At 46.1% G+C, this 13,280-nt stretch overlaps 1 protein-coding gene across 1 annotated transcript in view; it reads left to right on the top strand.

Moving 5' to 3' along the window:
- apoba (apolipoprotein Ba) overlaps positions 1 to 13,280 on the top strand; it is a 110,261-nt gene that overhangs the window by 29,394 nt on the left and 67,587 nt on the right. Inside the window, exons 5-7 of the mRNA XM_034111570.2 lie at positions 4,479 to 4,626; positions 12,224 to 12,376; positions 13,082 to 13,206. Coding sequence (XP_033967461.1) covers positions 4,479 to 4,626; positions 12,224 to 12,376; positions 13,082 to 13,206 — 426 coding nt within the window. The remainder of the gene's footprint in view (positions 1 to 4,478; positions 4,627 to 12,223; positions 12,377 to 13,081; positions 13,207 to 13,280) is intronic.

Below are 13,280 nucleotides of genomic sequence, written 5' to 3'. Positions count from 1 at the left end.
CTGGAAAACTGTCCGACACCTCAGGAGGGGGAAGCAGGGAACCATCCAAGCTGTGTACAGTAAGGATGGGACGTTGTTGACCTCAATTGATGGAGTGTTGGGGCGTTGGAAGGAACACTTTGAGGAACTCCTGAACCCGACAACTCCGCCCTCTATGTTAGAGGCAGAGCTGGAGTATGACGGGGGATCAACACCAATCTCCCGGTGGGAGGTCACTGAGGTCGTTAAACAACTCCACAGTGGCAAAGCTCCGGGGGTGGATGAGATCCGCCCGGAAATGCTGAAGGCTCTGGGTGTTGAGGGACTGTCATGGTTGACACGTCTCATCAACGTTGCGTGGAAGTCGGAAACAGTACCGAAGGAGTGGCAGACCGGGGTGGTGGTCCCCCTTTTCAAAAAGGGGGATCAGAGGGTGTGTGCCAATTACAGAGGCATCACACTACTCAGCCTCCCCGGGAAAGTTTACTCCAAGGTACTTGAAAGGAGGGTCAGGCCGATTGTCGAACCTCAGATTGAGGAGGAACGGATTCCGTCCTGGTCGTGGAACGACGGATCAGCTTTTTACTCTCGCAAGGATCCTGGAGGGGGCCTGGGAGTACGCTTATCCGGTCTACATGTGTTTTGTAGACTTGGAGAAGGCGTATGACCGGGTTCCCAGGGAGTTACTGTGGGAGGTGCTGCGGGAGTATGGGGTGAGGGGGTCTCTACTCAGGGCCATCCAATCTCTGTACTCCCAAAGCGAGAGCTGTGTCCGGGTCCTCGGCAGTAAGTCGGACCCATTTCCGGTGAGGGTTGGCCTCCGCCAGGGCTGCGCTTTGTCACCAATCCTGTTTGTAATATACATGGATCGGATTTCGAGGCGTAGTCGTGGGGGGGGGGGGCTGCAGTTCGGTGGAGTAAGGATTGCACCACTGCTTTTTGCAGATGATGTGGTTCTGATGGCTTCATCGGTCTGCGACCTTCAGCACTCACTGGATCGGTTCGCAACCGAGTGTGAAGCGGCTGGGATGAGGATCAGCACCTCCAAATCTGAGGCCATGGTTCTCAGCAGGAAACCGATGGACTGTCCACTCCAAGTAGGGAATGAGTCCTTACCCCAAGTGAAGGAGTTCAAGTATCTCGGGGTCTTGTTCTCGAGTGAGGGAACAATGGAGCGTGAGATGGGCCGGAGAATCGGAGCAGCGGGAGCGGTACTGCAGTCGCTTTACCGCACCGTTGTGACGAAAAGGGAGCTGAGCCAGAAGGCAAAGCTCTCTGTCTACCGGGCCATTTTCGTTCCTACCCTCACCTATGGTCATGAAGGATGGGTCATGACCGAAAGAACGAGATCGCGGATACAAGCGGCCGAGATGGGTTTCCTCCGCCGGGTGGCTGGTGTCTCCCTTAGAGATAAGGTGAGAAGTTCGGTCATCAGGGAGGGACTCGGAGTTGAGCCGCTCCTCCTTCGCGTCGAAAGAAGCCAGTTGAGGTGGTTCGGGCACCTAGTTAGGATGCCAACTGGGCGCCTCCCTAGGGAGGTGTTCCAGGCACGTCCAGCTGGGAAGAGACCAAGGGGTAGACCTAGGACCAGGTGGAGGGATTATATGTCTTCGCTGGCCTGGGAGCGCCTTGGGATCCCCCAGTCAGAGCTGGTTGATGTCGCCAGGGAAAAGAAAGTTTGGGGCTCTCTGCTGGAACTGCTACCCCCGCGACCCGACCACGGATAAGCGGGAGAAGATGGATGGATGGATGCAAAGTAACTCAAATAAATGCAGTGGAGTAAAAATACCAGGTTAACCTCTGAATTGTAGTGGAGTAGAATTACAAAGTAGCAATGAGCTGTCATGTGGGTATATATTAATGCTGCGCATTATGGACACAAGTGATTTTCACCCATTTATTAATTATATGTTTTACATTTGATAACACCAATGTGTTTAATAATGGCAACTTCTAATTGTGGGAAAAACGAAAACGTTCAGAAGAGACGTCCCATAGAACATTTTGCGAAACACAATAGCCAGCATGTGTAGTTCTGGGGGGGTGTTCGATTCCAGTTTTGGATAGTCTGGCGTGGTTTCGTTCCATTTCACACAGCTGTTTGATGCTCTGCGTAACCTTACGGGAACTGTAGTCCTAAACGATAGCTGGGGATTGTGGGTAGTGTAGTGTCTTCGGCCATCCTAAACTCAGAAATGTTGACAATCGCAATGATGCTCGAAATGTCCCTTATAGGCCTACGTCTGTTTCCGGTTATTTTTATTTTGAAATTCAGTTCCTGACGGACACCAAAAAAGCCCGAGATTATGGAATTAAACCAATAAATAAAAGCAAGGATAATTGTGTGTTATTGGTGAGTAAATAACAGTGTGTTATTTTGAAAAGAATAACAAATTAGAAGGAAAAAAATATTTTAAAATACAGATTTCAGTATCCTGAGGCTCTGAGCCCCATTTATTTTCCTCACAGATGACAACAAAAGTCCGAAATTATACGATTTAAAATAAAAGCAATAATTGTGGCTTGATATTGAGTAAGAACATGTTTTTATGAACCACACAGCTTCCGGTCTTCCACGACCCGACCGGAGAAAAAGACGTGCTGCAGCCTGCAGGCACGAAACACGTTACCAGTAGAAATACATTGATTTTAAAATCGTGCTGTGCAACATGAAAAAAGGGGCAAATCGTGTTGGTGAACACGAATCAATAGATTAAAAATCGTGTTGGTGAACACGAAATGCCGTGAGACTGGGTTGGACCAGGAGCTGGATGACCGTGGAAGAAGGAGCGGTGTGAGTCCAGATAAAATCAGAAGGATAATCCACAGCATATCAGGAGAATAATGCAGGTAGACCAGCCAGGAGGGGCCGTAGCTGCGTTTTTTTGAGGGGCCTAAGATGATATTTAAAATGATTCACTTCTAATGAATGTAGCCTACTGCTTGTTTCGTTGCTTGAGAAACTTGTGGACACAAAACTGCAAAACACCTCATATATCCTGCAGAATCAAGTACTACACTCAGAACTACATCAACACTTATCAAAACCAAACCTTTGCACTAAATTGCAGACACTTCCTTCATATTACCAGAATGTTGTCCAACCAACAACACATTGATGTGCTCAATCAAAAGCACACTCATCTTATATGGGCTTTGTTTTATATCAAGATAATTCTGCACACATTTACTGTCAAAACAATACCTTTGAATTGTCTCCACAACATGCATGCAAAGCACATTACAGCTGTGTGAACAAAACATATGCTCTCTATCAAATACAGTAAATGAAAAGAAACCTCATCAACATGATACATCTTCCCTGGCTAAAGATGGAGAGAACCTTGAGTGTTGCATCCAACCCTGGACAGCACCACTTCGGTATCATCACATTCTTTTTCCACTGCCTGCTGAAGAGGCATGCATACATAGGCTTGACGGTCATACAGCTTCCACCACCAGGCCAAAAACGACTCCTTAACTGACTTCAATGTTGTCCTCCCTCCCACATTCCTCTATCTCTTCCTGCAATGTTGGCTTCCACTGTTGTTGTAAGAAAGTACTCACCTGCAATCGTTATCTTTCGATTCCATCCTGATGATGAGTCGACAATAAAGCAGTTAGGTGTTTTTTCTGATGGCACATGTATTTGCTAATTGGTCCATGTGTTAGCCATTTTTAGAGGCAGTGTTTTGAAATGGCAAACAAATGACTTTGTGTAAGATTCCTGTGTCTTGCAAAAGGTGCCATGATATTAATTGCAAATTGGGTGCAAAGCTGGAAATGTGTTTAGAGTTTTGATGATTGTGCTCTGTGTCTCATTTGAGTTTTAGCAACAGTACTTTTCTCTAACAGGACATTGTAAAATTAAGCACTGCACCCAAAACTATATCAAAACTTAACAAAAACCCAACTTTTGCACCAAATGGCACACACTTCATTTATAGTACCAGACTCTTTGTCCAACCAACTGTGGTGCTTTATCTAAAGCACACTGATCTTTTATGGCGTTCTCTGGGAGAATTCTGCGTACAAAAATTCTAGACTACAAAAAAGTCTACTAAAATATGTGCAGAAACACGAATATACTGTTGTTATACTTTAGTTTTTTTCCAAAAAAAATTGGTGATACATTCCTGCACAACAGTTACAGTTGTGTAAACAAAAAGGATGCCTCTGAGGAAAGAAAGGGGTTAGGCAGTAATATAATAATAATTAAAACAACTTGTTTGATGTGCACATAAGCAGGAGTTGAACTGTGGTTAGTTTAGCCCATCTGATCTGAGTCTCTATGGCCGTTCGCTGGCTCGGTACTATGGGACAATTGTTCTGATAAAGTGTTCAGAGGACAGAAAGGAAGTTAGACCTCAAACATTTGCAGTGATGCAATAAGTCTGGTCTGAGGTTTCAGACCGCCTGTATTGGACCACATCCTTCTAACATAGTGTGAGCCATTGCAGAGTAAAGTGGCTGAATTGTTCTGTGTATTTTTCATCTAGAAACCCCTTGAAATTCACTGTGGAGGAAATCGCCGTTGCCCAGCTTTACCCAGAGACAGATGAGCCAGTCAACATCCTCAACATTAAGAGAGGAATTGTATCAGCACTCATGGTGCCTGTCATTGAGGATGAAACAAAGAGCTTCATGGTTGGTATCTTCTCACCAACACGCACTTCTCTAAAATTGTACCGGAAAAGGCTTGATTATTTCATTAGAGTCTGTAAATGAAGACATGTTATATTAATGTAGTAGTAAACTGTGTTGTAGAATCAGCATACAGGCTTATAGTAGGGGAGAGTGGGGTAAGTTGAGACAACTTGTACTTATGTTGTCCTCAAGGAAAAATGAACAACAACCTTTGTTTCAGGATGTCTTCTGTCAATCAAGATGAAAATAATGCATCCATCACAAGGGACCATGAAAATCATGTTTGAAAAGAAATGGTCTAATTTGCCCCCTGTAACGGGTAAATTAATCTGCGTCAAGGGATAAATTGAACCATCTTGGGTAAATTGACTTTTTCAAGTTTAATCTTGAGCATAAGTAAAAAAAACGTTACTGATTTAAACAGGCTAGTCATTGTAGTTATTCTGTCTTCTGTCTAAAACGCCGGGTTACATATTGTAACCCTTGTTACATTAACACAGGTGGAGCCCTCTACTGGACTCTATGGGTACTACCTTATCATGCAAGCATTCACCTACTGAGATTTCTATAGACGTAGCCGGCCCCGGGGCGGGCCTACCTGAATGCGCGCGCATCTCACTTCCGTATAAAAGGAGTCCTCACCTCCTGACCATCATCCTACACCAATCTTCAGCGAGCGGTATAGGACAGCTCCGCCTGTGTTAATATGACAAGGGTTACAATACGGAACCCGGCATTATATCTCTCACAGGTACAGTGGGCGGAGCCCCGATGTATGCACGCATTGTCGTCCAGCACACCGTTCCACCTCACTGTCCCTGACCGGCTTTAGCAGTGCCTCACTCACCTCTCCCTCGGTTGTGAACGTCGAGAAGTCTGGGCTGCGGCTGACCGAGCACACTCTGCGCACGGACCGCCTCGGGGCAGGCTGTTCGTAGGTGTGTGCAATACCTCCGCAGAGCCAGCCTGCCAGGCGTTTCTTGGACAGAGCTTTTCCAGTCACCCCGCCCCGAAGCATACAAACAGCTGTTCAGTGCGTCTAAGGGCAGCTGTGCGCTCTACATAACATGCTAACACACGCAGATACTTTCTGTGCAATTTTCACATGAAAGTATAGGTTTTTCAACCAATCGCCCGGTTTGCACTAGCCCCATTATAGTTAACATGCAGAATTTTCTGCAGGCAATGTAGCGATTCAGGCTGCGGAGATCTAGAATAGGTCTGAATTCCCCTGTCTTCTTGACAACCAGGAAGTACATGGAATAAAGACCCTTTTCTCTGTGCCGAGGGTGCACAAACAGACACCGCCTGTTTTTGCACCAGAGCCTGAATCTCTGCTGAGAGGAAACCCATCTCCTCCTGGGATGACAGATTTACCTCTCGCATGCCTTTGAAATGGATGTGGGATGCTGCAAAACCGGAGTGAATAACCCTGTTTCAGCGTCCTGTCCATCCACTTTGTTAACACACAGCTGAGTTTCAATTCCCCATAACATTGTGTTAGGGGACAAGCTCCCAACTGTGGGGCCCCAGCTATGAAGCTGTGATACTCTCTGGTGACCCGTTCCGTCGCAAAACCCCCGTGAAGGGAAGTTTTGCCCATGGAGGGTCGACACAGAAAGGGCCGATTTTTTACCGAGGTGCACGAGGTGAACGCACCACTGCTCGCTCTTGTGTGAGCGCGCTCCACCATAATGCTTTCACCATGACGGTAAACAGCATTAATCGGAGTCCTTATAGGCATATAGTGTGTTCTACTGAGGTCCCTGAATGCACCGCCACGCACTCTTGTGTGAGTGCGGGCTGATCATCAGATCAAGGGGGGTGCTGGGGAACTCCAGTTCGAAACCCGCTCCTGCCGCCACTGCGTCAGGCCGTTGTGTCCTTGGGCAAGACACTTCACCCGGATTTTCTCCTGTGGGTATTGTCCACAGTACATGTATGATACCAATGTGTACTTGTAAAAGCACTTCGAGGCGTGAAGATGGACGGTGTGGCGCTTGCAATGATCATCAGATCAAGGGGTGAAACCCGCCGCTGCTGCGTCTGTAAAGCCGTTGTGTCCTTGGGCAAGACACTTCACCTGAACTTACTCCTGTGGGTATTGTCCACAGTACATGACCATTGCATGCATATCTGTATTTGTGAAGCGCTTTGAGCATCTGGAAAAGCGCTATAATAAATGTAAGGAATTATTATTATTAATTATTATAGCGCTTAGATAGTTCATCCCTCTCATCTGCGCATGCCCACTAGCCACCTCCTTTACAGGAGCTACAGCTGGGGCAGCGAATGGGGAATTTGTACGGTGAACATTGTGTGTAAGTGTAGCATTTGTGGAAACAAAAGACACTTAGATTTGGATACGCTCCCTCGTCTGCAGGAAAGCCTGTAGCAGTGTTGCCAACTCCATAGTAAGGAAAGTCGCTAAATGACGTCATCGCCTAATTTGCATATCATGTAATGGAGGCTGTAGGAGAGAGCATGGTAGAGGGGAGTACAAAAAACGTTCCCAACCCTTCAAGGATCAAAACTTGAAACCACCGGAGTTAAATCCAGATGACAGTAGATCAGAAATGTCTCTATTCTGCAAGGTAAACTTACTTTTGCTTCCCCGTCTTAAGCAGAACATAACTCAGAATTTATTATAGTGTGAAAGTGAGTGAAGAAACATTTACATTTAAATCCCGCTCAAAACCAGGACGGCTTGGCAGTTGGCGCATGCACAATTCATTTGCAGTCTCGACGCGGGGGAGTGTGGTTGTCTCCTCTCTGCTCTGACTGCAGCAGCAGCAGCTCTGCTGCGGCCAGGCAACTGTCACGGCCCGTCTACACTACAGCGTCGACAGCGTCGAAAGCTCCAAGCTGCTCCAAGCTGCTCCAAGCTGCCCATTCACTTTCAATGGGGTGACGTCACGTAGCCGCGCTTTTTCGCCGAACTGAATTGTGGGTAGCAGAGCGAGGCGTCTCAGGCGACCAGAAGTTGAACATTGTTCAACTTCTGGTCGCCTGGACGCCGGAGTAGCCAGCGCCAGCCAATCAAATCCCGTTTCCCAAAATCTGACAGCTGAAGCGCTAGCCAATCAAACCGCGTCTAAGCTGGGAGAGATATCCCGCCGTTCATTTCTATATTTCAAAAAAAGTCGGAGGAGAAACTAACTATCGCCGTAGCAAATCACCCGGTTTTGTATGACCAGACCCTCTTCACCTACCGGGATACAAACCGGAGGAGCCAGGCATGGAGGGAGGTGGCAGAGACAGTGGGGGAAACTGGTAGGTTTTCGCCTGTTTGGGGAGTTTATATATATATTGCTCGCATAAAATCCCCGGGGGTTTTTGCTTTGTATGTCGGGGGCGGGAGATTCATGTGATTGATTGTTGGCCGTGTTGCTTGAATAAAATCCCCAAGCTCCAGACACGCCCAGCTCCAAGCTATTTTTGGAGCTGTAGTGTGGACGCTCCGTCAGTCTGAGCGCCTGTGAGTACTATGGGAGGGAGGCGGGGCTCACGGCAGCACCCGCGGCTCGTTAACTGCAGAACAATACGTGAGTCTCCAAACACCAGAAAAGTCCCTAATAACACCATTATAAATCGTTAGATTAGTCGTTAGTCGCTTTTGACACAAATAAGTAGCCGGAGGGTTTGGAAAGCCGCCAAATGCAACGAGAACATCGCCACGTTGGCAACACTGGCCTGTAGAGGAGCGCGCTGTGGTGCTTGAGGACTCTTCTCTCTACTGAGGTCTTTTAACGCACCGCGGCCCGCCCACGGGGGGCTCGCCCGTCACAATGCTGTCTCTTTGAAAAGGACATTATGGTGAAAAGTGGAATTATGGAGAGAGATAACTCTTACTCTGGAATAAATGCAATCGTTTTTACTGAACGCATTTTTCCACACACACATCACTCTAGAACTAGTTTACAAACGTAAACCACCGTTCTCCTGCGGAGGTCCCTGAACGCACCCACATATTAACACTGTATTTCCCATTCAACGGTGAAATGCATTAATCGGAGCTATTATACCAGGCAAGGTGTGTTTTCTGACAACAGCACGCCGGCAATAGCGTCTCTTGAACCCGCACAGTGCTTTGACAGCACTCGGTTTATTCCATTCACGTGCACACACCCACCTGCTGGCTCCCTATACTGGGGTTTACAGCAGGGGGTGGGGAGTGTAGGACAGTGTTTCTTCCTCTGGGAATGGGCAAGAAGCAGCCACGCTGCGATTACGCCTTATCCCGTGAGCAAGGAGATCGATCCAAAGAGCCCTTCCGTAAACACGGGGGCTCCCAGGAGATCAACATGGTCCTCTTTGGAAAGTACCATGCGGCATGATATCCCAGGGACATCACACGGCAGGCAGCGGTGGCAGCCTGTGATGAAGTAGGGGCGACCCTATATCACGTGAAGCCACCGAGCACCGGTCCCCGGGGGAACCGAGCCTGGGGAAAGACCCGTGGACCAAGCTACTTATTCGGCCTTGCGGCCCAATAATCGCTCTGACCTGGTGAGGCGGGGGCATCTCTAGCATGAGCGAGTAGCCCACACACCCGCCGCCATGATAATCATCCAGGGAGAGTACAGCCCTGGGCGGTGGACTTCCATGGACGCCGGACCCGGAAGGAATGGTGAACGTGAATGGCACCGCCTCGGCCATATCCTGGTCCAAACACTCGAAGCAGAGGTGGTGGGGATCAGCCCCCGCTATTTAAGCCAGGGCACGAAGGACAGGCCCGGGTCTCTAGCAGTGGCGACTCCCTGGAGGTAAGATAACTCTTTCTTCTTCTTTCAAACGTCAGAAAGTTCTCAGTGTCACTTCCGCTCGCTGAAGGGTGATGGTCAGAAGGCGAGGCCTCCTTTTATGCGGAAGTGAGATACGTCTGTAGAAATCTCAGTAGGTGAATGCATGATAAGGTAAGTAAGTAAGTAAAACTTTATTTATATAGCACCCTTCTCAACACGGATGTACAAAGTGCTTTACAGTACAGTACACAGGACACAATTCACAGTACAACTATAAAATGTAGAATAAAAGGCATAAAACGGCAGCAAGTAATACATAGGATAAAACATACGACAAAACACCCATAATAAAAAAAGAAAAAAAAAGAAGACAGCCACTAACTCACCTCCTCCGACGACCCAAAGGCCTGTCGGAAAAGGTGGGTCTTTAACCGCCCCTTAAAAACCTCTATTGAGGCCGAGGTTTTTATTACTTGGGGGAGTTTGTTCCAAAGCCTTGGGGCCACCGCCTCAAAGGCACGGTCACCCTTAGTCTTTAGCTTGGTTCGGGGCACCCTTAGGAGGCCTTGCTCAGAGGACCTCAGGGCCCGGGTTGTGATGTGCGGGTGGATAAGGTCATTGATGTAAGCTGGGGCTTGGTAGTACCCATAGAGTCCAATAGAGGGCAGAGCCTGTGAGAGATATAACTGTAGTTCTATTGAAGGCTGTAGCCTTTCCTAAATATATTGCTTCAGGCATACGGCCAGAAAGATGTTGGCATGCCTTAAAATTATTTAACCAATCCAGACTTAAAAGAATATAATTTATTCCATCAAGATATTGTATTTGTATCTTCATATTTTATTTTACCAGTTAACCTTAGCTGACCTACTGAATCATGTGATCTTTTGCTCACTCTCCTGCATAACCCTTCTCTGTCTAGCTTATTCCTTCAGCTAATCTTTAGCTAAATTATTCACATGGGTTTACACCTTGCTAAATAACCAACATGTATGACACTTACTTTGAGACCTGGATACATTTGCTTTGTCAGAACAGTAATTATACCTATACCATGTTGAACATGTATTTCGACAACAGGTTTATTGTGAAGAAAATACATTTACCACTTCAGCATGTGCTTCTCTTTATCACAGCCAAATACACTGAACAAAAATATAAATGCAACACTTTTGTTTTTGCTCCCATTTTTCATGAGATGAACTCAAAGATCTAAAACATTTTCTATATACACAAATAACCATTTCTCTCAAATATTGTTCACAAATCTGAAAAAATCTAAGATAGTGAGCACTTCTCCTTTGCCGAGATAATCCATCCCACCTCACAGGTGTGGCATATCAAGATGCTGATTAGACAGCATGATTATTGCACAGGTGTGCCTTAGGCTGGCCACAATAAAAGGCCACTCTGAAACGTGCAGTTTTGCTTTATTGGGGGGGTCCGAAAACCAGTCAGTATCTGGTGTGACCACCATTTGCCTCACGCAGTGTAACACATTTCCTTCGCATAGAGTTGATCAGGTTGTTGATTGTGGCCTGTGGAATGTTGGTCCACTCCTCTACAATGGCTGTGCGAAGTTGCTGGATATTGGCAGGAACTGGAACACGCTGTCGTATACGCCGATCCAGAGCATCCCAAACATGCTCAATGGGTGACATGTCCGGTGAGTATGCTGGCCATGCAAGAACTGGGATGTTTTCAGCCTCCAGGAATTGTGTACAGATCCTTGCAACATGGGGCCATGCATTATCATGCTGCAACATGAGGTGATGGTCGTGGATGAATGGCACAACAATGGGCCTCAGGATCTCGTCACGGTATCTCTGTGCATTCACAATGCCATCAATAAAATGCACCTGTGTTCGTCGTCCATAACATACGCCTGCCCATACCATAACCCCACCACCACCATGGGCCACTCGATTCACAACATTGACATCAGAAAACCGCTCACCCACACGACGCCACACACGCTGTCTGCCATCTGCCCTGAATAGTGAAAACCGGGATTCATCCATGAAGAGAACACCTCTCCAACGTGCCAGACGCCATCGAATGTGAGCATTTGCCCACTCAAGTCGGTTACGACGACGAACCGGAGTCAGGTCGAGACCCCGATGAGGACGACGAGCATGCAGATGAGCTTCCCTGAGACGGTTTCTGACAGTTTGTGCAGAAATTCTTTGGTTATGCAAACCGATTGTTACAGCAGCTGTCCGAGTGGCTGGTCTCAGACGATCTTGGAGGTGAACATGCTGGATGTGGAGGTCCTGGGCTGGTGTGGTTACACGTGGTCTGCGGTTGTGAGGCCGGTTGGATGTACTGCCAAATTCTCTGAAACGCCTTTGGAGACAGCTTATGGTAGAGAAATGAACATTCAATTCACGGGCAACAGCTCTGGTGGACATTCCTGCTGTCAGCATGCCAATTGCACGCTCCCTCAAAACTTGCGACATCTGTGGCATTGTGCTGTGGGATAAAACTGAACATTTTAGAGTGGCCTTTTATTGTGGCCAGCCTAAGGCACACCTGTGCAATAATCATGCTGTCTAATCAGCATCTTGATATGCCACACCTGTGAGGTGGGATGGATTATCTCGGCAAAGGAGAAGTGCTCACCATCACAGATTTTTTCAGATTTGTGAACAATATGAGATAAATGGTTATTTTGTGTATATAGAAAATGTTTTAGATCTTTGAGTTCATCTCATGAAAAATGGGAGCAAAAACAAAAGTGTTGCATTTATATTTTTGTTCAGTGTAGTAATGATGGGTTCTGCCTGAATTTAATTGAATCTGTGAGATAAAATATTTTACTTTTTTTTACGTTTTTTCTTTGTTTTTGTCAGAACACAGTGCATGGCCAATGCTTAACAGACTACCTTGTACATGCGAGGAAGGATATTGCCACAGATGTGACACTGTCCAGAGATCTATCCCAGTGTGACCAGTTCTACAGCAGGGAACTAGTCAACAGCCCATTGGCCATGCTGCAAAAACTGGTGAGATATTAGTACATGCCTCTATAGACTGTATGTTGTCTGATATACCATTGTTTTGTCAGAGATTGTATTGAGTTCTACAAATACAATCTGACTGTGTTACGCCAGTTGAAAATCAGGAGGAGAGGGGAAGGCACGCCAAAACAATTGTCAGGCAACCAGATAATTATGAAAGTGTTAATTTCTCCAAACAGTAATCTCTGCTAACCCATCAGTGGAAAGAAACCCTTACAAAATGTAAAAAATGCTCCTCATAGATCATATATGACAGTCAGGTTTACTTTCTTTAAGTCTAGCTGTGGAAACAATCTTTATCACAGTTTGTTTTGGTTTGTTTCCATATAATTAGTGTTTTTTCCAGATTTTAATATGGCCGTTTGTCTTGTTTGTATTCAATATTTTCGATTATTTTTTTATTTCAATATGTTTGATTAAAGTATTAGTTAGTAGTTTTGAATATTTTCTTTTCTTTCCCGCTCTATGAGCTCACTGAGGCAGGTTTACTCAACTATTGCACTGCAGGTGAATTAAGATGGATACACTGGTATGGTATTTTCCATCTGAAGTCCCATTGTATATAATGCTGTTTACATCATTTAAATACCTTCTTTTCTTGTTCCAAATATTTGGACATTTTGGTGAAAATGTTATTGTGATTTGAAAGTATACATTAACACAAAAAACATTATGGATTTTTATTTCAAGCATCGCCCCATGTCCAAACTTATTACAAGCACTCAAGACTGCAACTACAAGTTTGAAAACAAGGGAAAGCACATCACGGCCGCCATATGTACAGAAAAACACATCTACCTGCCATTTTCACATGAGTAAGTAATCTAGCGAGTGCAGATTATGTGTGTTTATATTGCACTGTTATGCATCACTTTCTAATCTGCCTTGC

The sequence above is a fragment of the Pseudochaenichthys georgianus genome, chromosome 22 (genome assembly GCF_902827115.2).
Source record: "Pseudochaenichthys georgianus chromosome 22, fPseGeo1.2, whole genome shotgun sequence".
In the NCBI taxonomy this organism is placed as follows: domain Eukaryota; kingdom Metazoa; phylum Chordata; class Actinopteri; order Perciformes; family Channichthyidae; genus Pseudochaenichthys; species Pseudochaenichthys georgianus.
The sequence above is the reverse complement of the archived record's forward strand: the minus strand, read 5'-3'. Positions and strand labels throughout refer to the sequence as shown.